The sequence below is a fragment of the Pleurodeles waltl genome, chromosome 4_1, assembly GCF_031143425.1.
Source record: "Pleurodeles waltl isolate 20211129_DDA chromosome 4_1, aPleWal1.hap1.20221129, whole genome shotgun sequence".
NCBI classification, from domain to species: Eukaryota; Metazoa; Chordata; class Amphibia; order Caudata; family Salamandridae; genus Pleurodeles; species Pleurodeles waltl.
Window position 1 is genome coordinate 233222180 of NC_090442.1, and position 23435 is coordinate 233245614.

A 23435-nucleotide genomic window follows, 5' to 3' on the forward strand; every position below is an offset into this window, starting at 1 on the left:
TGGGGGAGTAACGCTTAACAAATTGATTGATTATGTTATATATATATTTCTCTTTTTCTTTATATAATTCCCGGTTTATTTTTCAAATCATGATTATGTTACTAATCGCTACCAATCCTTCAGTTCCCCAGGTAATTCCCAGTCCTGATGAGACCATAACATTCAATACTGGGTTGAAACGCCATTGACACCATTCAAAGAAAGACCTATGATTCCATAAACATATCAGACAATTCCTCTTGTGTTGCAATCTGTGTATGTCTGATTTGGCAGTCTTGACTTATCAATATACTGTTTGATTCACATATTGTCATTCCCTTTATTTTTCTTGGTTCTGTTTTTTTTTTTTCTTCCAATTGGGCTTTTGCTGAATAACCCTTTTACTAGTCACTCGGCAATGATTGGCTGCCTGGACATCCACCCTTTTGCCGGCGGCATCTAAGTCCTCACTCTCCTTATATGGAGGAGAGTCCCCTGTGACCAGAGTATTGAGCCTTTTCTGTGCAGTTGTGGCAATTATGGAGTCTGGAGGGACCTGGGACCCAATATATAGCAGGTCAGTGGGAGCAAACCTATTTCTTATCTACTCTAGAGGTAATAACCTTGGAACTGACATTCTTTAAAAAAAATCATCTGCATGATGAAGCATGCTAGGGAACATAAGAAGAAACTGTATATCCTTGTGAGTGGTTGTAAGGGTATCAAACAGGTAGTCCGTTTGACTGGGTCCTGATGCAGCGTCCTGATGCAGCTCAACATTATGGAAGGCGGCTGCACAAGCAGCTACCTGTTGATAGGATGAGCTATCCTCTGGTGGGGAGAGTTGTTCGGTGTACAAGTCTGGGTCGTTGGTCAACATGGGATCAGGGTTGCATGTGTCCCATGGATCTGGGTCCTGCTGTGCCCCACCCAAATCTTCCCTAGTGTTTAGAGAGGATCCCTGAGGTGTAAAGTCTCCAGGCAGTAGGTGAGGGAGGTGAACAAGGAGGGGTAGCAGGTGGTGGAGGTGGTGTAGAAGGTGGAGAAGGAAGAGGAGGAGAGGGGCTGGGTAGGATTGGAGGAAGCCTGGTCAACCTTAAGAGGTGGGGAAGTGTCCAAAGCCTGGGAAGCAAAGAAATCAGTTCTTTGAGGAGTCTGCCTTAAGACAACATACTGTGTCTGACAGCAGCTTGAAAAGACATATAGAAGAGCAAACGAGACCTGGGCAACAGAGCACTCCCTGCCAATCCAGAGCATCTACCAGAATGGTGCGAGACCCACGGGCCATTTTAAACGACTGACGTAGGCTAGCAAAACACACTTTCACTGCACAGACAGAATGCACGCAGAGGGAGATAAAACAAGAGCAATGCTAGCCCGACAGACACAGGCAAACTCTCAAACCCCCAATCCTGCTTTTACATGATAGAGCTGGACAAGCAGTCTCCACACAAAGCAATTAACTCTGTTTTTCACTCTCACTTAAGTACTATTTATGTTGACCAGGGACTAATCAAGTTGCGGGCTACTGCGGATTACTTATTAGAAATCCCACATCCCAATCTTAGCCATAACGACCGCACCAACTTAGGTAGACCCATCACACAAGAAATTTGCAGTCATTCAGCCATTGAAAATGGCCAGAATGCCAGGGACTGATGGGCTCCCTGCAGAATTTTATCATAGATATCCTAGCTGACAACCTGCTGGAAGTCTTTGAGGAAACCCTAAAAAAATGAACTCTGCCCCCACACTTCGTGAGGCTGTTTTAGTCATGATCCACAAATATGGTAAAGACCCTACTGAGGCTTCAGCATATAGATACATTTCCCTTCCTAACATAGATGCTAAGATACTCATACTGGTGGCCTGTCTCCTTCCACATCTCCGGTCTCTGGTGCAACCAAACCAGTTGGGATTTAACCCTTGAAGAAGCACACTACAAAATCGGAGACGACTCTCCCATGTATATCATGCCTCGCAAACCTGGGAGGACGAGTTTGCGCTGACCCTCTTAGATGTTGAGCAAGCCTTTGACTAAGCTGGACGTATCTTTGTCAGGTCCTAAGAAAGATTGGGATGGGGCCCAGATTTGTGTGGTGGATCCAACTCCTATATACAAGCCCCCGGGTCAGTGTGCGCTCTGGAGGGGAGGTGTCTGGACTGCCTAATCTGTGCAAGGGAATCAAAACAGGGCTGCCGTCTTGCCACTGCTGTTCATACTTGCGATAGAGCCCCTGGCAGTCAGACTGCATAAAATAGATCCCTAGGGAATTAATGTTGGAGACCACTCATGTGGTCTCCCTTTATGCAGATGACACCCTAAAAGATCTATGCCACCAACCCATTCAGTGCCCATACTGCTGCAGGAGTTTGGGGAAATCTCCAGGCTGCAGGTTAATTCCTCTAACTCCCAACTGTACCCTATGTTCTCTTTGACGGGAGCCCCCCTTGATGTCTTCCCTCGGTGGGGCTCCCCTGGGAACTACAGACATCTAATACCTGGGAATCCGTCTGGCACCTACAGGGGGGGCCTTTCTGGAGCTTAACATTGGAGGAGTTATCCGGATCCTCCAGGCCTCCGTGTGCTTTGAGAGACCATGGCGCAAGGGCACAACGCATGCTTTTATTTAATAATCCAGCGCATTCTGATATAATCTTTTGAATAAATTAACGTGTACAGCCAATAATTATTATGAGAAAGCCTATGACTGTATACTATGCATTCACAGGACATCAATCCATTGGTAACTTCTTCAGTCTTACTTGTTGCAAGACATTGTTAGCTTTCAGTGGGGCTTAAAGACCCCCCATTTACCATTGGTTGGCCTCATTGTCACTCATTTGCTTGCTCCCTTTTTGATTGCTTGTGTGGGCTTTACTTCCCTTTCATGAGTGTCCTTCCTGTGCGCTTTTGTGCCCCCCACCCCCTGTCTTGGTGTTGCTCTGCCTCAGTGTGTGCTTCTCTGTCGTCCCCCCTACCCCCTCCACCCCCATCCTCCATCTTTGTGTTGCTCTGTCTCGCCATGTACTTCTGTGCTCACAGATACCCCACACATTCTAGGTATTGATCTGCCTCACTGTGTGGTATTCTGCATTTCCCGTGTTAGTCTCGTGTTGCTTTCAATTTATCTGGGTTGCTTTGGCTCTTGCTGTGTGCTTCTGTGCCTGTCCAGTGTTTTTATCCACTTTGTTGCTTCCCTACACCCCTCACCTTCTGCTTCCTCAACTGCACCCCCGGTTTTACTTCCACTCCCATCTCACACATTTATTTTCATTTTCAGTTATTGATCCTACTTGGAACTGTTGCTCGCATATGAAAACTATACATTTTTAAAGAACAGTTCCAAATGGACACAATAGTTCAGTTTGGTATGATGTAAAATACCCACAAAGGCTATTCCAAAGACGATTTATAAAAGTGCCCCGAGCTCACATAAAAAACACTAAGATCTGCTAAAACATGTCCTTCTGTCACATCAGGCTCTAAACAAAGCTAACACTAAAGCAATAAAAAAACAAAAACAGAACCAGTAAGACTGAAGGGAACTATAATCTGTGCTCCCTGTGAAAGAGTAAAATGCAGTCACTCAAAATGAAGTTACCTAGTGCAGTGGTTCCCAACCTGTGGTCCGGGGACCCCAGGGGGTCCGCGAAGCCTTCTCAGGGGGTCCGCAAGAGCTTAGAAAATTAAAAAATATTAACAAATATTGACAAATTAGGTCCCCAGCTTCCAGTAATGACTCAGGCAGGGGTTCCTGGATTCCAATGATGATTCAGTGGGGGTCCCTGGGTTCCATTAATGTTAATGTGGAGGTCCACAAAAATCAAAAGGTTGGGAACCACTGATCTAGTGGCTTAAGTAGGCCTACACAGTGCCCCATGCTGTAGTGGGTGGAAGCAAAATGTGAATGACAGACTATAGAATGACAATACCTAGGTGGAAGCATTTAAGTATTATAAGTATGCTATATGTATAATTTAGTAAAAAGCAAAAGGCCTTGCTAACACCAGATATGGGGAGAAAAAGCTTCTACATCAATTTGCAGGCGCACGCATGAATGGGGCGCTTGCCTACAAATCATGGCTGTCTGGGTCTTTTTTTTTTTTTTAAATCTGTTTGTCATGCAGCACAGCATCAGTGATGCTGTGCAGCAGGACTAAAACCCATTATACAAAAACAATGAGTCACAAAGGTAAGACCTACTGGGATTGCCTATACCCGTTTGAATATTACAAAACGTCCACATTGGGCTCACCCTTGTACCCCCTTGACCCACAGGAGCGTGTTTGCAATGTGGAGCAACTATCACCTTCATTCTGGTCTTGAAAAGTTGACCGTGGTTCACTACTAAGCTAAACAGATATTTTTCATCTCAACACATATTGAAAGCCTAAAAGAATGTTGGAGGAACTTGAATGAACAGACCTAAGGAGTACAGAACCAAGAAGCCCACCCACACATGCCATAGTGATCTACCACCTGTGCCACAGTTTTGTCAGTCATGTTATGCTAATATATTCCCATAGCACCAATGTTAGAAGCCTGAATCTGGCTGACTCCTTTTTGGGTAGTATTACATTTCGGTGTGTATTAAAAGTACTTATTTTACACAAAGAAGAGCATTTGGCCTAATGTAATTTATTACTGCATAACTTCGTTCGGAGTCTCCACTCACATGACTATCCCCCTGAGATGCATTGGACGACTCGCTCTCTATCGTGAGTCAAGTGAGGAAACTGCGAAGATAGGTTGAATTGCAAAATTTCAAGCAGGTGGCAAAGAGTCTGTATGTAATTTGCAGCAGCAGCTATATGCAATCTGCCTGTTCATACATCTTCCTAAAGACCTTAAACAAATCAATAACCTGAATTCGAAGATTTGCATATTGGTTAAAGCTTAACCGTAGCAAAATTAACAGGATCACGGTAAAAACTGCAATGCAAGAAATAGTTGAATCTTGGTGTTACCGGTACGATTTCGCTCGAAGCTTTCTTGTAAGGAGCTACATACTAGATGTGAAAACATCGTGGATGGTTGGCACTTGACATGGCAAAGCAAGCATTGCCTATTGCATTCTTTGATAAACAGCCCTGCATCTCTACTCGTCTTCCCAAGCATGTGTATATGCTCAACGCAGAGCAGTCTTACAAATATGTACACAGTATGAGGCATTATCCACTGACAGACCAAATAGTGGGACAGACTGGGTCGATATATTGATAGACAGAAGAGCAACTAAATGTTGGAACACTAGTATCAAGACCCTGTTTCCCAATTTAGAAAGATGCTCACAAAAGCCCCATCTAATTTATCTACCTGCTGACATTACAGGTCTACTATTTAAATATTTAACATATCAAATTTTAGGCGATTACTAAACAAATGTTACTCACCTCTTGGTTCAGTGCAGCAAATGTTTTCTGAAGTTCTTTTGCAAACTCTAGGTTGTGAAGGATTTCGTCATACTTTTCTACTGCCTCCTGGATTAAGAAAAATAAACAAGCCTTAATACTACAAATTTACAGTGTTCGAAATAACCCTTCAGGGAACGGTTTATCATTTAATTTCTATCTAATGTGTGTAGTCCAAGACACTCAAAATAAGGACAACATGAAAATGGGATAAATATTGTGTACAAAGCCAAAAACTCTACGGGTCACCCTTTAGGTAAAGCATTATCTCCACATCTAGTAACTCAAACGATTTGCACATACTGTGCAAGATGACAATTTTAGTTTAATCATTGAGAAAAAGCAGAAACTCCGATACAGAACATATGCAGTACACCATCAATAAAAAACAGACGCAGTATGCACAAGGGCTGAATAAGAAAAGCAGGTATGCCACACCGGAGCTAAACGTTGGCCTTAAAGCATAAATTAGTCACACTCAGTGTGACCGATTAAATTACATTTATTGGCACAGCAAAAGAACAAGTTACTTACCTTCGTAATGTTCTTTCTGATGGGTAGTTAAGCATGAAATTCATCACAAGGACTCCACTAGGCACTTTATAACAGGATGCTTTAGGCGGGATGACGCATCCACGAACCCCTAACTCCCATTAGTGTGCAAAAGGCCGCTTTTATGAGACCGGTGCACTGATCGGACGCACAAACAGGAGTTCTAAGTCCTGAAAGAACAAGAGTTCTTCATAGGCCATCCCTACTCTGCAAGAAATGTAAGCATTCAGGGCAGCCAAAGACCTTTTTACTGAGATTGTCGCAGACAAGTGGGTGAAAGATTGGATTCTATCCTTTGAGGACTTGACAAACCAGATTAAAGAAGCATGGGAGGGGTCCTAATTGACTCCTGCCGTTTTGAGGTCTGGTGAGAAAGAACAGACAACTCCTTTAGATCTGACTTTCACTTGCTGCCAGACATCTTAGAGTTTGGTTGTATAGGAGGCAGAAGCTATGAGTAGTTTGCTTTACAGAAAACTTTACTTCAGGAAAGGATTAATGGCATGCAACAGTCTTGTGTTGTGGGAAAAGGCCTCTGATATTGAGAAGGTATTTGAGGAGTGCTGACAACCTTTGAGGGACCTAGGTAATGATGGGATTGCTTCATCAAAGCAGTCCATGCAAACAGGTCAAAATGTGTATACCTTGGAGGTCAGTGGGCTCCAGTACTATGCAGAGAAGCCATGAGTTAATAAGCACAACAGGATTTTCTGGGGACATGCAGGCTCCGTTGGTTGATTAGCGCAGTGGTTGTTGCATTTCTGCATTACAGGGCATTTTCTCATTTCCCTGGCACTACCCACAGAGGTGGTTACAACTAAGACTTCAGATAAGTTTTCCGAGGCAATGCAGTAACTTCTGCCTGAAGATTAACTCTACAGAACGAGTTTGACCACCACCACCACCCATCCTAGATTTTCAACTGAAAACTTTGCCAGGAAAGATTTGCTAATGGTGGATTCTATCCACAACACATCAGCAAGAACTCTGGTAGGGAGAGACCAGCTCAAATGAACCTCATTTAGGCTAGGTCTGTCCCCAGAAGTTGAAAACTGAACGAAAGAATCAGAAGCATATAACCAGGTTGAAATGACTTAATGGGGTCCCCTATGGCCCCCTCCCTACCTGGAGGATGCAGGCCTCTGTACTGGAAGGCCCGAGCTTTAGAGACACCATCTGATGATGCTCTTGAATATTTCAAACACAACAACGGCTCACCCTCCTCCACCCTGGTCAAATGGGCGGTCTTTCAGGAAGTAAGAGGTTTCTTCATCCAAACTAACATGGGGGGCTGGCAGGGGGAGGGCAGGGAGGAAATCTAGGTTTATGGCACTAGATGCAGTGCAACTCACACAGACCAGCTGTTGAGTAATCCTCTCTGCGCCATGCCAACCCAACAACGAGAGGAGGAAGCCAGACTGATGAAGCACTTAAGCTGCCTAGATTGCACCTCTTACATGACCTGCTTGCACATAAGCTAGGTCAGGCAGCTGATTGCACTGCAACACCCCAACCCCCCCCCCCCAAAAAAAAGCCACACACTGCTGTATAAAAGTCTTGGGATGTCTCCATGCTCCCCAGACTCTGCAGCGGAGTGAGAAGACCTCAATGCCCCTTTTACGGTCCAGGACATGCAGGCAGCCATTACGGGCCTGGTGACCGGGAAATCTCTTGGACAAATTCCGTAAGACATCCTCAATTGCTGGTTCCTAACCTCAAACAATGTGTGGCAGCTCCTAATGCTGGACTCTCTGGGCATCACTGAAAAGCTTCACTAGTTTCATTGGTAAAGCTTGGGAAGGACCCTGCAGAGTCTCCTATCATGTTATAGCCATACTGAATATGGACTCTAAATTTCTTAGTAAAATCTTGGCATCCTGCATCCAGCAGGTACCCCACAGCTTTTTTCCAGGACGAAATACCATTTAAAACCCCTGTTGCCTTATAGACTAAAGGAGGACGCCCCAATATCCTGCCATCAGCTGCCGCCCTGCTGCTAGATGTGTGCAAACCCTCAAAGCTTCAGATGGACCTTCCTATTTCAGGGACTTTTGAAGTTAAGCTTTGGGTTTCGCCTTGTCACACTAAGCCACCTCCTTTACCCTAACCCTATTACCAGAGTAAAACACAGCTGCCTGCTCTCGGAGGCTATCCCGGTTTGCAAGGGTACCCCTTCTCTCACATGCTCTTCATGCTGGTGATTGAGCCACTGGTAGCCCAAGCTCGGCATGGGGGGCCAGAAATGGGATGTCCCCTTTCAGATCATACTCCCATCCTTTCACTTTATGCAGATAACATCCTATTTTACCTGAGGCACTTGAACTCAAAACACTGCGGAGTGGCAGAGCTCCTAGCATTCTTTGGTGCCCTCTCTGGTCTTAGGGTTAGTTGGGTTAAGTCCTGCTTGTTTCAGCTGCAGTTTTGTCTCTGTTCAAGTATTAGTCTGGTGCTCTCTTCCTCCATCAGTGATGGGATGTACAGTAACCTCCAAAAATGGTGATGCTACTCCTCATTTCACTTTGTGAATGTTCCTCCACTGATTTTTTTCAAGAGCTACACTCTCCTAGGTGAGACAGTGTGGCACAACACCTGCAGGAGGTGGCCCTTCAGAAATTGCAGCTTCCACCTGAACAAGACAGCCTTGGGAGGAGGGGGCCCGAAAACTTGGAATTCTATTACATGGCAACCCAATTACAATGGCTTTATTATACGCTAGTAGACAGATTGTTGGCCAATGGATTATTAGGGCACTGCAGGACCACACCACCCAATTCCTCTGCAGTCCCTGTGGGAGACATGGGAGTTCAGTAGGGCCCTTCAGGAATAGACCTGGGTGCTACCATACCACAGGATAATCTCTAGGAATGGCCTCTAAATTGAGGATTCAATTCTATATATTGCATATGGCGTATCTCCCCACATTTCACTGCTTACATATTTCTGGGTGCCCAGGAAATGTGTACCAGATGTAATGCATCAGCAGCAAGGTTATGACGTTCTCTGGGATTCTCCCCAGATCTATCCTTTCAGGGATCATATATGAACACATCTAGAAGGAAATCACACATTTCAGGGGTCAACTCCTGGAAGGTGGGAGCTTTAGGCATCTTCAAACACCCCTGCAGACGTAGGATAGCAACACTTTTTCCCGATCTTGCTCACCTCCTAGCCAGGCACTCAATCACCATGAAGTGTAAGCTTCCACAGACCCCATATATGGAGGCCTGGATGCAATCCTGATCAAATGTGCAACTGCTGATACCACAGCCTTGCATCGTGAGAACACAAAGGACTCACACGCTGCCCCATTTCCCACACCTGGGAACAGCTATTGTCTTGTCTGCTGACTCCCTGGGATGATTCTGAATTGGAGATCGAGGCTCAAAGACCTAACCTGTCCCTTCAGATATGAGCCCCCACACTGCTCTGGGGGGGGGGGGGGGGGGGGAGATAGGGGGGGGATGTCTGGCACTCCATATCTTATAAAAGTTACTCCCGGATATGGAGCCCGTCCACCATGGGGACGGTAGTGACTCTCCCTGGCCCCACCAACTACGCAACATGGGGACCCATCCCGTCCCTGCCACCGTTTCTTCATACCATGCCCTATTACCAACAAGACCTACTGTTCACTTCACCCTAATGAAGGAACAAGCATATCCCACTGGTCTCACATTCCTGGACAGTGACAGATGCATCCTCCCACCTTATGACCCTGCCAGACACCCTTAAGGTCATCACAGGACTCCTCTGATTAAGATAACTATCCCAGGGCCACAAGGGATATTCTACTATTAAGAGGACTATAGTTCCACATTTATGATGTTGATCATGCACCATCTTGGTCACTATGAGACTATCAGCTGACGTTCTCTGCCTGTTCTTTGTCATATCTCCAGAAAAGCAATAAAAATGAAAAATACAAAAAAAAAAAAAAAAAACACTACAATAGCACGCTAGTCAATCAGGCCTGGTGAAAAAAATAAACTCTTGAACCATTGCATATTGAGGGAGGGGCCTCAAAATCTTGTTTTATTGAAAAAGCACTTTCTGCCCAGGCGTTTACACTGTGGGTAGTAAATGCCACTATGGTGAGCGGTGACATGCGTAATGGGGAATGATGCAATTGTGCGAGTGACAATCTCTCTGCAATGTTTTGTCTACAAAATAGCCAGAAACAATGGAGCTTGTACACTGAAATCCTGCATGTGTAATCATGGTTACAAATACATTAAGATACGGTACAGCCAGATAACTATATTTACTTGCACTTCGTGTAGCAATGATTTAAGAAAGAAAAAAAAAGTAATAATCAAATGGTTACAAATACATTTACAAAAAGCTAAACCAGAGCACACCTACCAATTGGTCTGGATTTAGCATCTCTCCATTATTCATGCGATCTCTGTAATCTTGCAATTTTATCTAAACACAATCAGAAAAGATTATTGGCTAAAAGATTGCAAAATGTAATCCATTTGAAATCTTAATGAGCCCACAAACTAAGATGCAGTAGAAAGCGTTAATAAATCTGAGCATGCAGATCTCCAATTCAGAAGTTATATCAAGAGGACCACATTAAGTTTAACATTTCCAGTAGTGGTACCTTGCACTCTCCCCTCCTTTGCCATTTCAGTAAAGCAACTGTTCCTAGTGTCACTTTTAACAGCGCTACCCCAGAAACAGTAAGTATCAAGGCATCTCAATTCTGCATGAGAGCAAAAGAACCTTAAAAGCACAGGTGAATACGTATTACAGTTACATGACACACATGATCATCAACTTACCCATGTAGCAGTTTGTCATTTAATAGTTGCAGGAAGCTGGCTCTGCATATATTATATCAAAATAAGATAGTGTGCACAGAGTCCAGAGGTTCCCTAGAGGCTTAACAGAGGCTAAGGTAGATAATACTAATGCTTTCTTTTGTGGTAGTGTGGTTGAGCAGTTAGGCTTATCAGAGGGTAGTGCAAAGCATTTGTTGTACACAAAGGCAATAAAAGAACCACACACTCAGTGACTAACTCCAGGCCAGTGGTTTTTATATAGCAAAAAATCTCCAAGGGTTGGGATATCCACAGGTTGGTGTTCAAGTTAACACCAAACACCAGCAATATGGGTCCGGCTGGGTGCAGAGGTCAGTGTTGACGCAAGATTTAGGAAGGGCTCTTATGGAAACAAGAGGCACTGAATTGGATCGCCCGGCAGTAAGTAACCAAGCCTTTGAAGGGCAGACCTAGGGAGGGTTTAGGTGAGCATGGGGGGGGGGGGGGGGGGGGGGGGGGGGGAGGAGGTGGAAATGGGGCCCAGGTCAGCACCAAACACTCTCAGCGGCACAAGGGCTGCTGGGTGCAAACAGCATCGGGCTCCCAATGCTTTTCAATAGGGGGGCACTGGGGGGGGCATATAAATGCTGCAGGCTAGGTTGGTGACAGGGGGGGGTTGTTCTGACAAATCACAGGCTGGACAAGGCAGGCCACCTGCTGAATGCTGCTGGGCCAGTGGTTGGATTCCCCAAGGTCAGGGGGCTGCGGGTGCAGGAATACCCCTAGGCATCTGGTATCTTCGTTCAGTTCTCACTGACAGGGGAGGGGGGTAGGGGGATCCTCCGAATTTAGGCTGCAGGCATCGTGTTGGCCAGGAGGGGTCAACCCAGGGTGGACACTAGGTCACAATTGCCTGGGGACCTGCTCTGGGCGTTGGGTGCAGAGTGGGCAGGACTCTGGGATCTGGGGCAGTTCTTGAGCCCTTTGCCGGAGTATTTCTGGACAGGGTCACTGTCCACTGGAGATCTTGGTCCTCTGGGGTGTAAACAGTCTTCTTGGGGCTTTTATGAGGTCGATGGTTATGCAGGATGTGTGGCTTTTTGTAGCAGGGGCTTCAGAAGCTGTAGACAGGCTGATAGGTCTGGGGCCAAATCAGTTGGTGTCTTGAGTTTTCTCGGCTCGGGGTCAGCTTAGAAGTCCTTTCTTTTTGTCATCTTCTTGAGGTCGTCCGGAATCTGGTGAGCTATGTTCAGGGGTACCCCTAAATACTAGATTTAGGGGCGTTACAAGAGTCAAAAGGCAGTAGCCAATGGCTACTGTCCCAGAGGGTAGCTACACACTTCCTGTGCCCACTCCCTTTGGAGTGGGGGCACACTCCAAAACCTATTGGTCCCTGTCCTCCAAACCAAGATGAAGCACCTCCAGCCAGTGCAGGCTTTGTTTCTGGCCTCAGAGAGCACAAAGGCCCTCTCCCCATTGGGTCAGAAACATGTCTGGAAGTGGCAGGCTGGCACAGACCAGTCAGTCTTGCACTAGAGGTTTGACTAAAATACAGGGGGCATCTCTAAGATGTCCTCTGGGTGCATTTTTCAATAAATACAACACTGACATCAGTGTGGGTTTATTGTGGTGAGAAGTTTGATATCAAGCTTTACCAGACTTCAGTAAAGCCATCACAGAGCTATGGAGTTCTAAATGATAAATTCCCAGCCCATGTATTTTATATGGCCACACTACAATTACAATGCCCAAGATCGAACTTCAACAGTTTAGGGGCATGTTGCTCATACAGCAATGAGCTAAACTGTGGTATAGTTCACCCTGCCTTAGGGCTGCAAGGCCTGCTAGAGGGGTGACTTACCTATGCTGGAAGGGTGACTTACCTATGCCACAGGCAGCAGTTTGTGGGAATGCACCCTGAGAGGGGTGCCATGTCGACTCTTTCTCCCCACAAACTCACAAACTGCAACAGCAGTGTGCATGTGCTTGGTGGGGGTGAGGGGGTCCCCTAGGGTGGCATAATACGCGCTGCAGCACTTGGGGACCTTCCCTGGCCACAGGACCCTTGGTACCTTTTACAAGGGACTTAGCTGTTGTCAGGGGAGTGACAATTGTGGGAACAATGGTGTATTTTTAGAGACTTAACACTGGTGCTGGCGTCTGGTTAGCACACTCAGCAACAATATCAGGCAAAAAGTGGGGGAGTAACCATGCCAAAAGGGGCACTGCCCTACAATAGTTTTTTGGTATAATACTGTTGGGCCAAGCAGAGACAAAGCGCTTTGATACTAAGGCACATTAGCATAAGTCCTAAGCATTGGTGTATGTATGAGAAGGAAGTTCAACTGATAAGCAGGTAATGTATATACACAATCAATATAAAGGAAAATCTGTAGAAGAACTATACATCACGGATAAGACATTCAGATTTCAGTGGAGAAGGTGTTAGCCCAGACCTTGCAGAAGAGATGAATTAATGGTATATATATTCACAACTATCATTAACAGGACAGCATCTAACCATTATATGAATGAATATGCCAGGACTCTATAAACGTTGAAACAATCAGGCAAGGCATCAACCTAATCATTCCCCTATATGAGCCTAAATATCTTTCACTGACTAACATAGTAGCTTCACTGAAATAGTTAACCATAGCTCAATTTCAGAACTGGACTTGAAAACGTCTCTTTCAATCAGTAAGCCATCACCATATTGCACCCACCATTCACCTCAGTACCCCCCTACTATTCACAACATTTCTAAGGCCATTTCTCTAGATTTGATTGATAAATTACAGGTGCTTACCGAAAATTAAATCAAGCACTGACAAAGAAAACAGGTGTCCCTCTGATACAGGGTATGCACGGATAACATCCTTCACACACTAACAGATTGAACCCATACAGAGATCAACAAACATACAGCCAAGCCCAAAGATCAACACTTTCAGACTCTGACAACCAGAAATACCTAAACGCTGCCAGATATGCAGTAACCCATGCACAGAAACACAACGGTCAGTCACAGCACACCAACACAGCTGGACTGGTGACAAAAAGGCTCAGTCAACATTCAATATCTGGCTTCCCATTGGGTGACAAAAGGTTATTCAGTATCCACACATGTGGTCAACAAAAGTTTTTTTTTAAATATACACACACAAATAAATATATATAGTTAAAAAAAGAAGACTGGACACTGCAAAGTTGAAGCTAGAGTACATTTCTCACCAGCCCCAGTCCATTCTTGTTCACCAGAGACCATTGCGCACCTTAGGGAATCATCAAGTGGCTCCATATGTGATGGGTGGCAAATCTGAGATTTTGCTAATGATCCTTAAGCAATTAGGCACATAGCTATACATTGATGAGTGATAACTATTACCAATATACTAATGAAGACTGCATTGTCACTCAAATCGTGTTCCTAGAGTTGTAGGTCCAATACTGAAGAGAAGAGAGGCTCAGGGGCAACAATGCTATTTAAGTGAAAATGGTGGTCAGGGTATATTGCAGCCATCCAGAAACAGTGGTTAGGGTAAAATTTTAACTACTTTTATATAGACAAACTCAAAATGCAAAGGTAAACTGAAGACCACAATGGAACAGTGGCAACTATGGGCAGAAATAGGAAGATTGAATAGTAGTCCATTTTCCGTCACATTCTATTTCCTTATTAAACTATAAATCCTGAAGGCTTTTAAAACACAAGTAAGGAACAGTAAAAATACAGGTGCCAAGGGAAGCTAAAGTAGTGCTGGAAGCATCTATGCTGCATTTCTACCCAACTTAACTCATCTAAAAAGGAAGTCACATTTGAGGTTAAGAAAGGAGTGAAGTCTTGTGAGAAAATAAGACTGATTGCAGATCCCCCCCCCCTAACTGCCACCATTCTTCAATTTTTGCTGGTGTTCCCTCCCTCCTCACCCCCGACTGATGGTGCTCTGAGTACTGCTAACCAGTCCCAGGACCTGGGATCTATGTAAAATTAGTATGCAAATTAGGCTCACTCACTGTGGTGAATAGCCATAGGCTGAAATCGGGAGACTTAATTAAAAAAAAAAAGTCCCCATAAGAGACAGATACCTTGAGTTTGGTATCAAATTAATTGTTATAATAAATCCCACAACTTGTCATTGTTGGATTTAATATAACTAGTTCAGGTAAAGAGTTTTAAAAATCTACATGAAAGTTGCCAACTTCAGCTCTGTAGTGCCCTACTCTGACTGGCTAGCCTCTGGCAGCCTAGCCAGGCTACCTTGATGCAGTGTGAAGTGGCGTGGGTATAGGATGTGCCTGGGGAGGAGATGTGCCTCAGCAGATGGCAAAACAGGATTTGGGGGCTGGGGGTTTGGGGGGGAAGAAATGGATGAGCAGCAAAACTGGTCTTCCAAGGCAGTAAAGGACATTTGGAGCAGTTCAGGACCCCCCCCCCCCCCATATCTCCTGCAACCCCAGGCAATTACATGCCCTCTTGATTAGATTAGGGGTGTGTTTAGGATTTTTAGCCACACCAGTGGGTGGATTCAACCAGATCTAACCTCTGAAAATCAGTTTCAGCCATGTTGATTTTTGAAGAATGTTGCTCCCTGGGTTTGATTATTGCCACACTTCCCAGGAAGTAGTCATCCAAGGGGGAATTTGTTTGCCTGTGATTAGACAGTCGGGCCCCCCCGCCTTTCACCCCACAAATAAAGATAAATATGGCAGTGCTGTACCCACACCTCAGATCCCTACAAGGAGGAACATCAGAAGAAAACAAGACTGGCCTGCTGGACCCCTGCACCTGGACACTGCACTCTTAAGGACTACACCAGCTGCACACTTGGGCTCTACAACAAGAAGGACTTCATCCTGGATTCTACTAGCTAAAGGGACTCCCTGCGTGCGACAGGTGAAAAATAGCTAATCAGAGTCCCCTGCAACAAAACCTGAATGAGTTGACCAGCAGCTAGTGGTCATTTTTGGATCTGAACCAGGTGCATTCCGGGAGTTGGAGTCCTAACTCTCAAGGAGCAACTGAGCTTCTGGAACCTTGGGGTGAGCTGTGGACTCCGAAACAACTTCAAAGACCCTCTGGAAGAAGATCCAGAAGTTGAAAACTTTTGTAAAACAGATCCATAAAGGGCCCGACCTGTCATTGAGAGTCAAGCCGGCTTACGTCAACCACGACCTAGCATGACTTGCAGGTTCGGCCAGCTGAAAACCTACAGAGCCCCAGACTTACAGGATTTCACCAGGGGCTCCTGGAAAGTCAATCTGACTATGTCGACTAAATGTGGTTGGTGTGGAGGGTCGTCCAACGTCAGAGAAAAAGCTCCAAAAAAGGTAAAAAGTTGACTTCCCTCGCAGCGTATCCAAACAGTGCTCCAGGGAGTTCATATCAAATTGGTGACTTCGTCCCGCTGAAGAAAATCTTCAAAACGATAACTCCGAAGGTAAACTTTGGACCGAGGCCTCCCGCTTGCTGTAGCAAGAGCTGGACTCTATTGCGGTCGGTCTGAAACTTTGACTTTGCCCCGGCTGTGGTGCGAACATATGACCAGATTGGCGCTTTTAGTTTCTATGCGTTAGAAAACATTAATTCTTTAATAACTCCTATCTCTGGTTCCCCTTATATGAATTTATTCGTTTTGGTGTCATTTTAAAGATAAAAATATAATCTATTTTTATAAATTGGTGTTGGATTTTAATAGTGTTTTACTTATTTACCGTTTTGTGATATTAAGGGTTAGAGGATCACGGTCATGGATATCAAACATGTAAAATGAAAGACCACAAGTAGGTACAAGTCACAGCATTAGTCAAAATGGTTAGGGTAAGCACAGCAATGACCAGAAGGCACATTTGGCAATTGTAAATCCAGGTCTAGAAACAGTGTTTGATGTATTTTGATTAGCTGGCAGTGATAGCTGTGTAACGAAGTTGCAGCAATTGTACCCCATTTTACTTTCAACACTGCATATGTGTGGCATTTAGATTTGGCTCATTTGTTGCTTTCAAACTGTATTTCGTTACCATGTGGATATTTATTTTGTATGGCATAATGTATTACCATAAATATGATTTTATTTATAACAGAGAACAGGTCAAGAACAACACCTTGATAATGGAACACAAGGCACATGACTTGAGAACATGGTCAGTTATGTGCACTCTAATCAGTAAGCGTTCAACTTGAAGGACCGCCCCCTCTAATAACTGAAGTTTATAAATTAAATAAGAACGGTGCACCCAAAAAGATATTAGAGAAAATTACTGTATTTAACAATGTGATGTGCAGTTTTGGGGATAAAAAAATAAAATAAAATAAAATAAATCTTTAAGATACTTCATACATATTCACAAAACGTGGTGGGAATATTTTATATAAACTATTGCAGTGATCAGTGTAAAAGTGTAAAATTTAAAGAGCAGAAAACTGAATAATAAGAACCAAAAAGCCACTCTTTATTGAGTTGATTGCCTTCATTTCTTTTGTGGCCATCATGCTCCATAATAAAAAAATCCTTACCATCTACTCCCCTACATGTACAGTTGCAAGTTTTTTCAAAAACCTTAAATTATATGAGAGCAGGATAAGAAATTGAGGGAACTAAATCTGTTACATGGGGCCTCAACCCTACATCTCAAACTTAACTGCAATACTGCCTGTGATACTTAATGGGTAATCCATAAATTGTGGGTTTCTTGCAGAGTAATTTCAAGAGTATCCATGTTTCCTGGTTTTCAAGATATATAACCTTTGTATTGGTTGAGTTCACTGCCTTTGTGGCACCCTGCAGAATACCTTTCTGGAGTCTGCCCTTATCCCCCGTCATTTGTACTGAAGATTTCATTGGTTCTAAATCCACCATTCTCCAAATAATTGGTTGTTTTAAATAATACAATACAAGACAGGATGAAGTGATAATTGCCTGTGTACTCTTTGACAAAATCTTTAAGGCAAGACTCCGTTTTCTGCCTGATCATCAGCAGGTCTTCCTTTGACCTAGATGCCATCTATCCTTAGCTTTCAAATAACCTGTGAAAGTGTCAAATCATCCAGACAATGACATCTATTAAAAAAACACCCAAGGCAGCAACACTGGGAAAGTGACTATCTACATTTCAAGGTCAGATAATGACAATAAACAATGTAGTGTGAACGGATGTATTTTTACTATACTGGTTCAATTCAGTGTCTTAACATTAGCATATTAATGCAGACAGGCTGTCAGAAATTCCTCTCAAATTCCACATGCATGATAAGATCAGTGGTCAACAGCCTAAACGACTCAAGTGGCCACTTAGGTAGAGTTTTGTTTTGGCCAGGTTATCAAATAAGATACTGCCAGAGATCCCGACAGACCACTAGATTTTCATTCAGCCGCAGCATCCAGTCCTATGCTGAGAGCGGATACTGTGCCAAGTCTGAGAAGCGAATCCCAGCTGGTGTTTATTTTCCTTTCGAGGGAACTCTCTCCCCCCTACTCATTATTCAGTTTTGATGGAGTGCAGTAATTGTTGGAACGACTGCCTATTGGTTTTAAGAACAGCCCTTGCACATTCTCAGCAAGCATAATGGCAATCTTACAACCAGATCTCAAGGCACTATCATACGTTTTTGACATCTTTCTTACTTATGACAATTTAGACACACACCTAACTAGGGTGGAACGATAAAGACAATATTAACACTATACAGTTACAAGCTGAACTTTAAAAGTCAAGAATTGCCTAACTTATGGGTGACTTTTTGGGTAGGAGTTGAGGGCAAGGTTCTGGCCCTAGAATTCCTTCAGAATTGTGCTATCCTGCAGCGTCCAGACACTGAGGAAGTTAAAAAACCCATCTGCTATACTTAACTTGAGACACACTTGCCACATCATGCTGCATGAGTAAAGCCCTTGTACATCTCAATTTTCCACGTTATCTTAAGCAACAAAAAAATCAAGCACACACATCTTGCGTACACCACACGCAGACATCCTCGAGATGAAATATTTAGAAACTAGGGAGGGAAATACAAACCCAATATTAGAAGTCATATACCAAGTTACTCTAGCTACGCATATACAATCTATTCTGAGGGACAGAATTCCCATGACCACAACACTTGCACTCTACAGCTAAAGCATGTTTTGCTTCATTCAAGAAAATTCATGCACCTGTGGAGACAGCTATTTTTACAGAGCACCCATTGGTACAGGGAAAACTCACTGTGGTTTCTCCCATACTAGCACTTGAGTTAATCACTAAGGCAAGCATTCCTTGCTTGAGGCCCACACCAGAGATTGGTGCAGCAGGCCTCTTAAGTGCAGAGAATGTGAAGTTTCAGTAGGACTTCTCAGACCCAGTTTCCTTCAATATGAACCAAGTGTCCCTCAAACTTCAAAAGCCTTACCCATTAAAACATTAGGGCATGTTCTACACAGCGGTCTGCACAACCTACAGAGGGAACCAAATATAAGTACTCCGCAGCCTGCAAGGATAGATGTGGCTTTCATCCACACCAAAGGTCTAGGTGACAGCACTGCACAACAGGCAGAAATGTATGCCTTGGTACTTGCACTGCTGAAGGCTGACCAGCCAGTTCCTACACTAAGGGGGTTATTCTAACTTTGGAGGAGGTGTTAATCCGTCCCAAAAGTGACGGATTTACCACCAGCCGTATTACGAGTCCATTATATCCTATGGAACTCGTAATACGGCTGGTGGTATATCCGTCACTTTTGGGACGGATTAACACTCCTCCAAAGTTAGAATAACCCCCTAAGTGTTCAAATCATCCTTATGCGTGCAGGTTTATAATGTATATTTGAGAGGAAAAAAATGGCACCTACACCTATTCAAAGATTCAAAAGAGAAAGCTATCAAGAATAAACAACTGTGGGGAAAGGCAGTTGTCTTGCAAGATAAGCTTTCATTTGTCTATGAAAAACTGGGTCATTGGTTTGACTGGATTCAGGCCAAAGTGAGCTGTGTGGCTAACTTAGCTGCAAATGCTACAACAGTCTGTAAAAATAGTCTTAGCCAGATCACACAATAATAGACAAATTTACTAACAGTGATTCAGGCAACTACGAAGAGTGAAAGGTATCAAAATAGTTTTTTTTCAAATACCCTTACACACTTCATTCAGATAGCACTCCTGTGGTTACTGTACCCGGAGTGTGAGCCAAGTTAATTCCTAATAAACTATCCAGATTATAGTGAAACATGAAAGTTCCTAAAGGGTAGGCGTCTGGCTGGTCTAAATGCAACCTTAGCAAAGCTACTAGTGGCCCAGTTTATATAAACAGACTAGGAATTATGTTAGACAGTATGGTGTCTAGCAACAGATCAAAGTTTTCACTGTTACAATACCTCCTGTAGAATCCCCTCAGTTCGCAACATCACAATTGGGGGTATATATTTGGATCATGTTGGGCCAGTAAATTCTGTTAACAAAAATAGGTACATATTGGTGGCAACTGATTCATGTTTGATACCTATAGGTGTGGCCACAGAAATGTAGGTGCTTAAGCATAGTATTTGCAGTATTTGGTACCCACAAGAGAAGTTCATTCATTTTAATCAAAGGTCCTGCCTCCACCTCAAAGGCTTACAGAGATGTCATGTCCAGTCTGGGTGTTTGGCAGCAATCCGTATAGAGCAGGAAGTAACAGATTAGCTGAGAGTGCTAACAGCACAATTAAACAAGCCTTGGCTGCTGGGATACAGAGTGCAGGTCTTAGTTGGTACAATCTGTTTTAGTTAAGAGAGCATTAAATAACCTGCCTAGATGAGTATTATGACGGGGCACTGCATACAAAGTACTTTTCAAAGTGCCCATGTACATATCTGGACAAGATAATCCTGAGAAGGTGGTGGATAAAAACGTTTGACCTGGATCCACATTTAAATGTCTTATAAAGTTTCCAAGAGGTCAAACAAACAGTCCAAATAAAGCATCCTGGAGCTGCCACCAACAAAGAAGGTTTTTACAACTACTTTGTGTGGTTCTAAGAAAAACATTTGGTGTCTACTGATCACATCAAAAAGAACTATGAGGTTGATTCTGTACAGCAGTCCTTCCTGGACATCAAGAAGGATTCAGAGTAGAACTTCACAGCCTCTCCCTACTCTGAAGGAAGTACCCCTAGAAGAAGTAGTAACATCACAAGCCTGAGTACCCAGCAGGGAATATTGGAGCCTTCTGTGTTTTCAGCTTTACATTCCGAGCCATGGATTCCTAGATAAATCCAAAGCTGCCAAGACTGTAGTTGTAAATGTTCCAAGCAACCCCATGGTTAATTATGAACCTCCACACAGCTCAACATAGGTCAAAATGCCTTTTTGGGAAGCACTAAGAATGGATCTGAATTTTCATCAAGATCCATTCACTCTAAGCCATGGATTTCTTTTTGGTTTTCTGACAGCTACTTTATACCCTTGTGTTCCTAAGTTTGGATCGCTACAGGAGTGTTTGTCATCATTTAGCTGACAACACTGGTCTACTGCTGCTGAATGGGCACTTTGTCCCTGAAAAAAAAAAAAAAAAAAAAAAGACTGTTCAGCAACCCATGACTCAAAAACTTCAACCACACCACTCATCCCCACAGAGCTCGACAAAATCTCAATACTGCAAACGAACGAGTTACTTACCTTCGGTAACGACTTTTCTGGTGGATACATTAGCTACCTGTGGATTCCTCACCTGATGAATACTCCCATGGCGCCAGCATTTGACGGAAATCTTCTTACTAGTCTCTGCACGTCGACGAGGACGTCACTCTAGCCCACGCGACGCCGTCTGACGTCATACAGGCAATAAGAAGTCCTCGCCGACGTGCCGATGACAGTACCAACATTTTTTACGTGCATGAGAATAATAATAATAACCCAATGCAATGAAAGAGCAAAGCAACATTTCTTAATATTGTAAATCACACAACATTGCAATAAAATAGCTGTAGATTTAATATAACCTTTTTTTTTTTTTAAACAAATAAATATATTTATACATACGAATCATGTATATACCCAATATATATATAGATTTATATATAAATATACACATATATACAAATATCATACATGCAAAATGTATTGCAACTTTGAAGACCAAAAGGAGCACACTCAAGGATTGCTTGGAGAGACCAAAAAGGCAACGGGGAGGCGGGTGGGACCGTGAGGAATCCACAGGTAGCTAATGTATCCACCAGAAAAGTCGTTACCGAAGGTAAGTAACTCGTTCTTCTGATGGATACAAATACCTGTGGATTCCTCACCTGATGAATAGAGTCCCAAAGCAGTACCACGCCCGGCGGTGGGTGCCTAAATGGTCAAACTAAGAAATCCTGCAGCACTGACCGTGCAAAATGACCGTCCCTTCTGACCTCAGAGTCCAAACAGTAATGTTTCACAAAAGTGTGAAGGGACGACCAAGTTGCGGCCTTGCAGATGTCAACCACAGGAACACCCCTGGCCAAGGCCGAAGAGGCCGACTTAGCTCTGGTGGAGTGAGCTCTAATGCCCTCAGGCGGATCCTTCTTTGCCAAAGAGTAACAGATTTTAATGCAAAGAACAACCCACCTGGAGAGTGTTCTCTTGTGGACTGCCTTTCCTCTCCTCTTGCCCACGTATCCGACAAACAGCTGATCCTCCAGCCTGATATCCTTCATTCTGTCGATATAGAAGCTCAACGCCCTTTTTGGGTCCAGGCGATGTAGTCTTTCTTCCTCCTTTGAAGGATGAGGCGGAGGATAAAACGTGGACAAAGTGATTGTCTGAGCCAAATGGAAGGGTGAAACAACCTTCGGAAGGAAAGCAGCCTTGGTCCTCAACACCACCTTATCCCCATAAAACGTTATATAAGGGGGTTTAACCGATAAGGCCTGCAACTCACTCACTCTCCTTGCAGATGTTATAGCTACCAGGAATACTGTTTTAATAACCAAATACCTTAAGGGGCAAGAATGCATAGGCTCAAAAGGGGACCCCATAAGGAAAGTCAGGACCAAGGACAAATCCCATTGAGGCATAACGAATGGTTTTGGAGGATATTGATTCAGAAGACCTTTCAAGAATCTGAGAACAATAGGGGATTTAAATAACGATGGTTGGTCTGGAAGACAAATGAAGGCTGACAAGGCCGACAAATAACCCTTAATGGTAGCTACTGCACAACCTTTCTGCGCTAGAGACAGTGCAAAAGACAAAACATGTGACAGATGAGCATGTAAGGGATCAATCTGTCTCTCTTCACACCACATAACAAATTTAGACCACCTATTAGCGTAGATAGATTTAGTGGAGTGTCGCCTGGCCGCTAAGATAACATCCACTACATCAGGTGGGAGAGAGAAGGAACTCAGGTTGCCCCGTTCAATCTCCAAGCATGTAGGTGCAGACTCTGGAGGTTGGGGTGTAAAACCTGCCCCTGCGACTGCGAGAGGAGGTCTGCCCTGAGAGGGAGACGGAGCGGAGGGCACAGTGAGAGTTGGAGAAGGTCGGAGTACCATACCCTCCTTGGCCAATCCGGAGCTATTAAGATGACTTGGGCCCGGTCTTGGCGAATTTTCCTCAACACTCGAGGAATCAAGGGTATGGGGGGAAACGCGTAAAGCAACTGGTCGCACCAGGTTATCTGAAACGCGTCCCCCAACGCTCCCTGCATCGGATACTGGAGGCTGCAGAATAACGGGCAATGCGCGTTCTCCCGAGTGGCAAACAGATCTATCCGAGGAAACCCCC

The 23435-nt window shown here is 44.0% G+C and overlaps 1 protein-coding gene across 2 annotated transcripts in view; it reads right to left on the reverse strand.

Moving 5' to 3' along the window:
* The window catches only part of CAPRIN2 (caprin family member 2), a 743926-nt gene that overhangs the window by 700238 nt on the left and 20253 nt on the right, over positions 1-23435 (reverse strand). For both annotated transcript variants that reach the window (XM_069228195.1, XM_069228194.1), the window contains exons 3-4: positions 10309-10371; positions 5377-5463 (exon numbers count right to left, since the gene is read on the reverse strand). In XM_069228195.1, coding sequence (XP_069084296.1) covers positions 5377-5463; positions 10309-10371 — 150 coding nt within the window. The remainder of the gene's footprint in view (positions 1-5376; positions 5464-10308; positions 10372-23435) is intronic.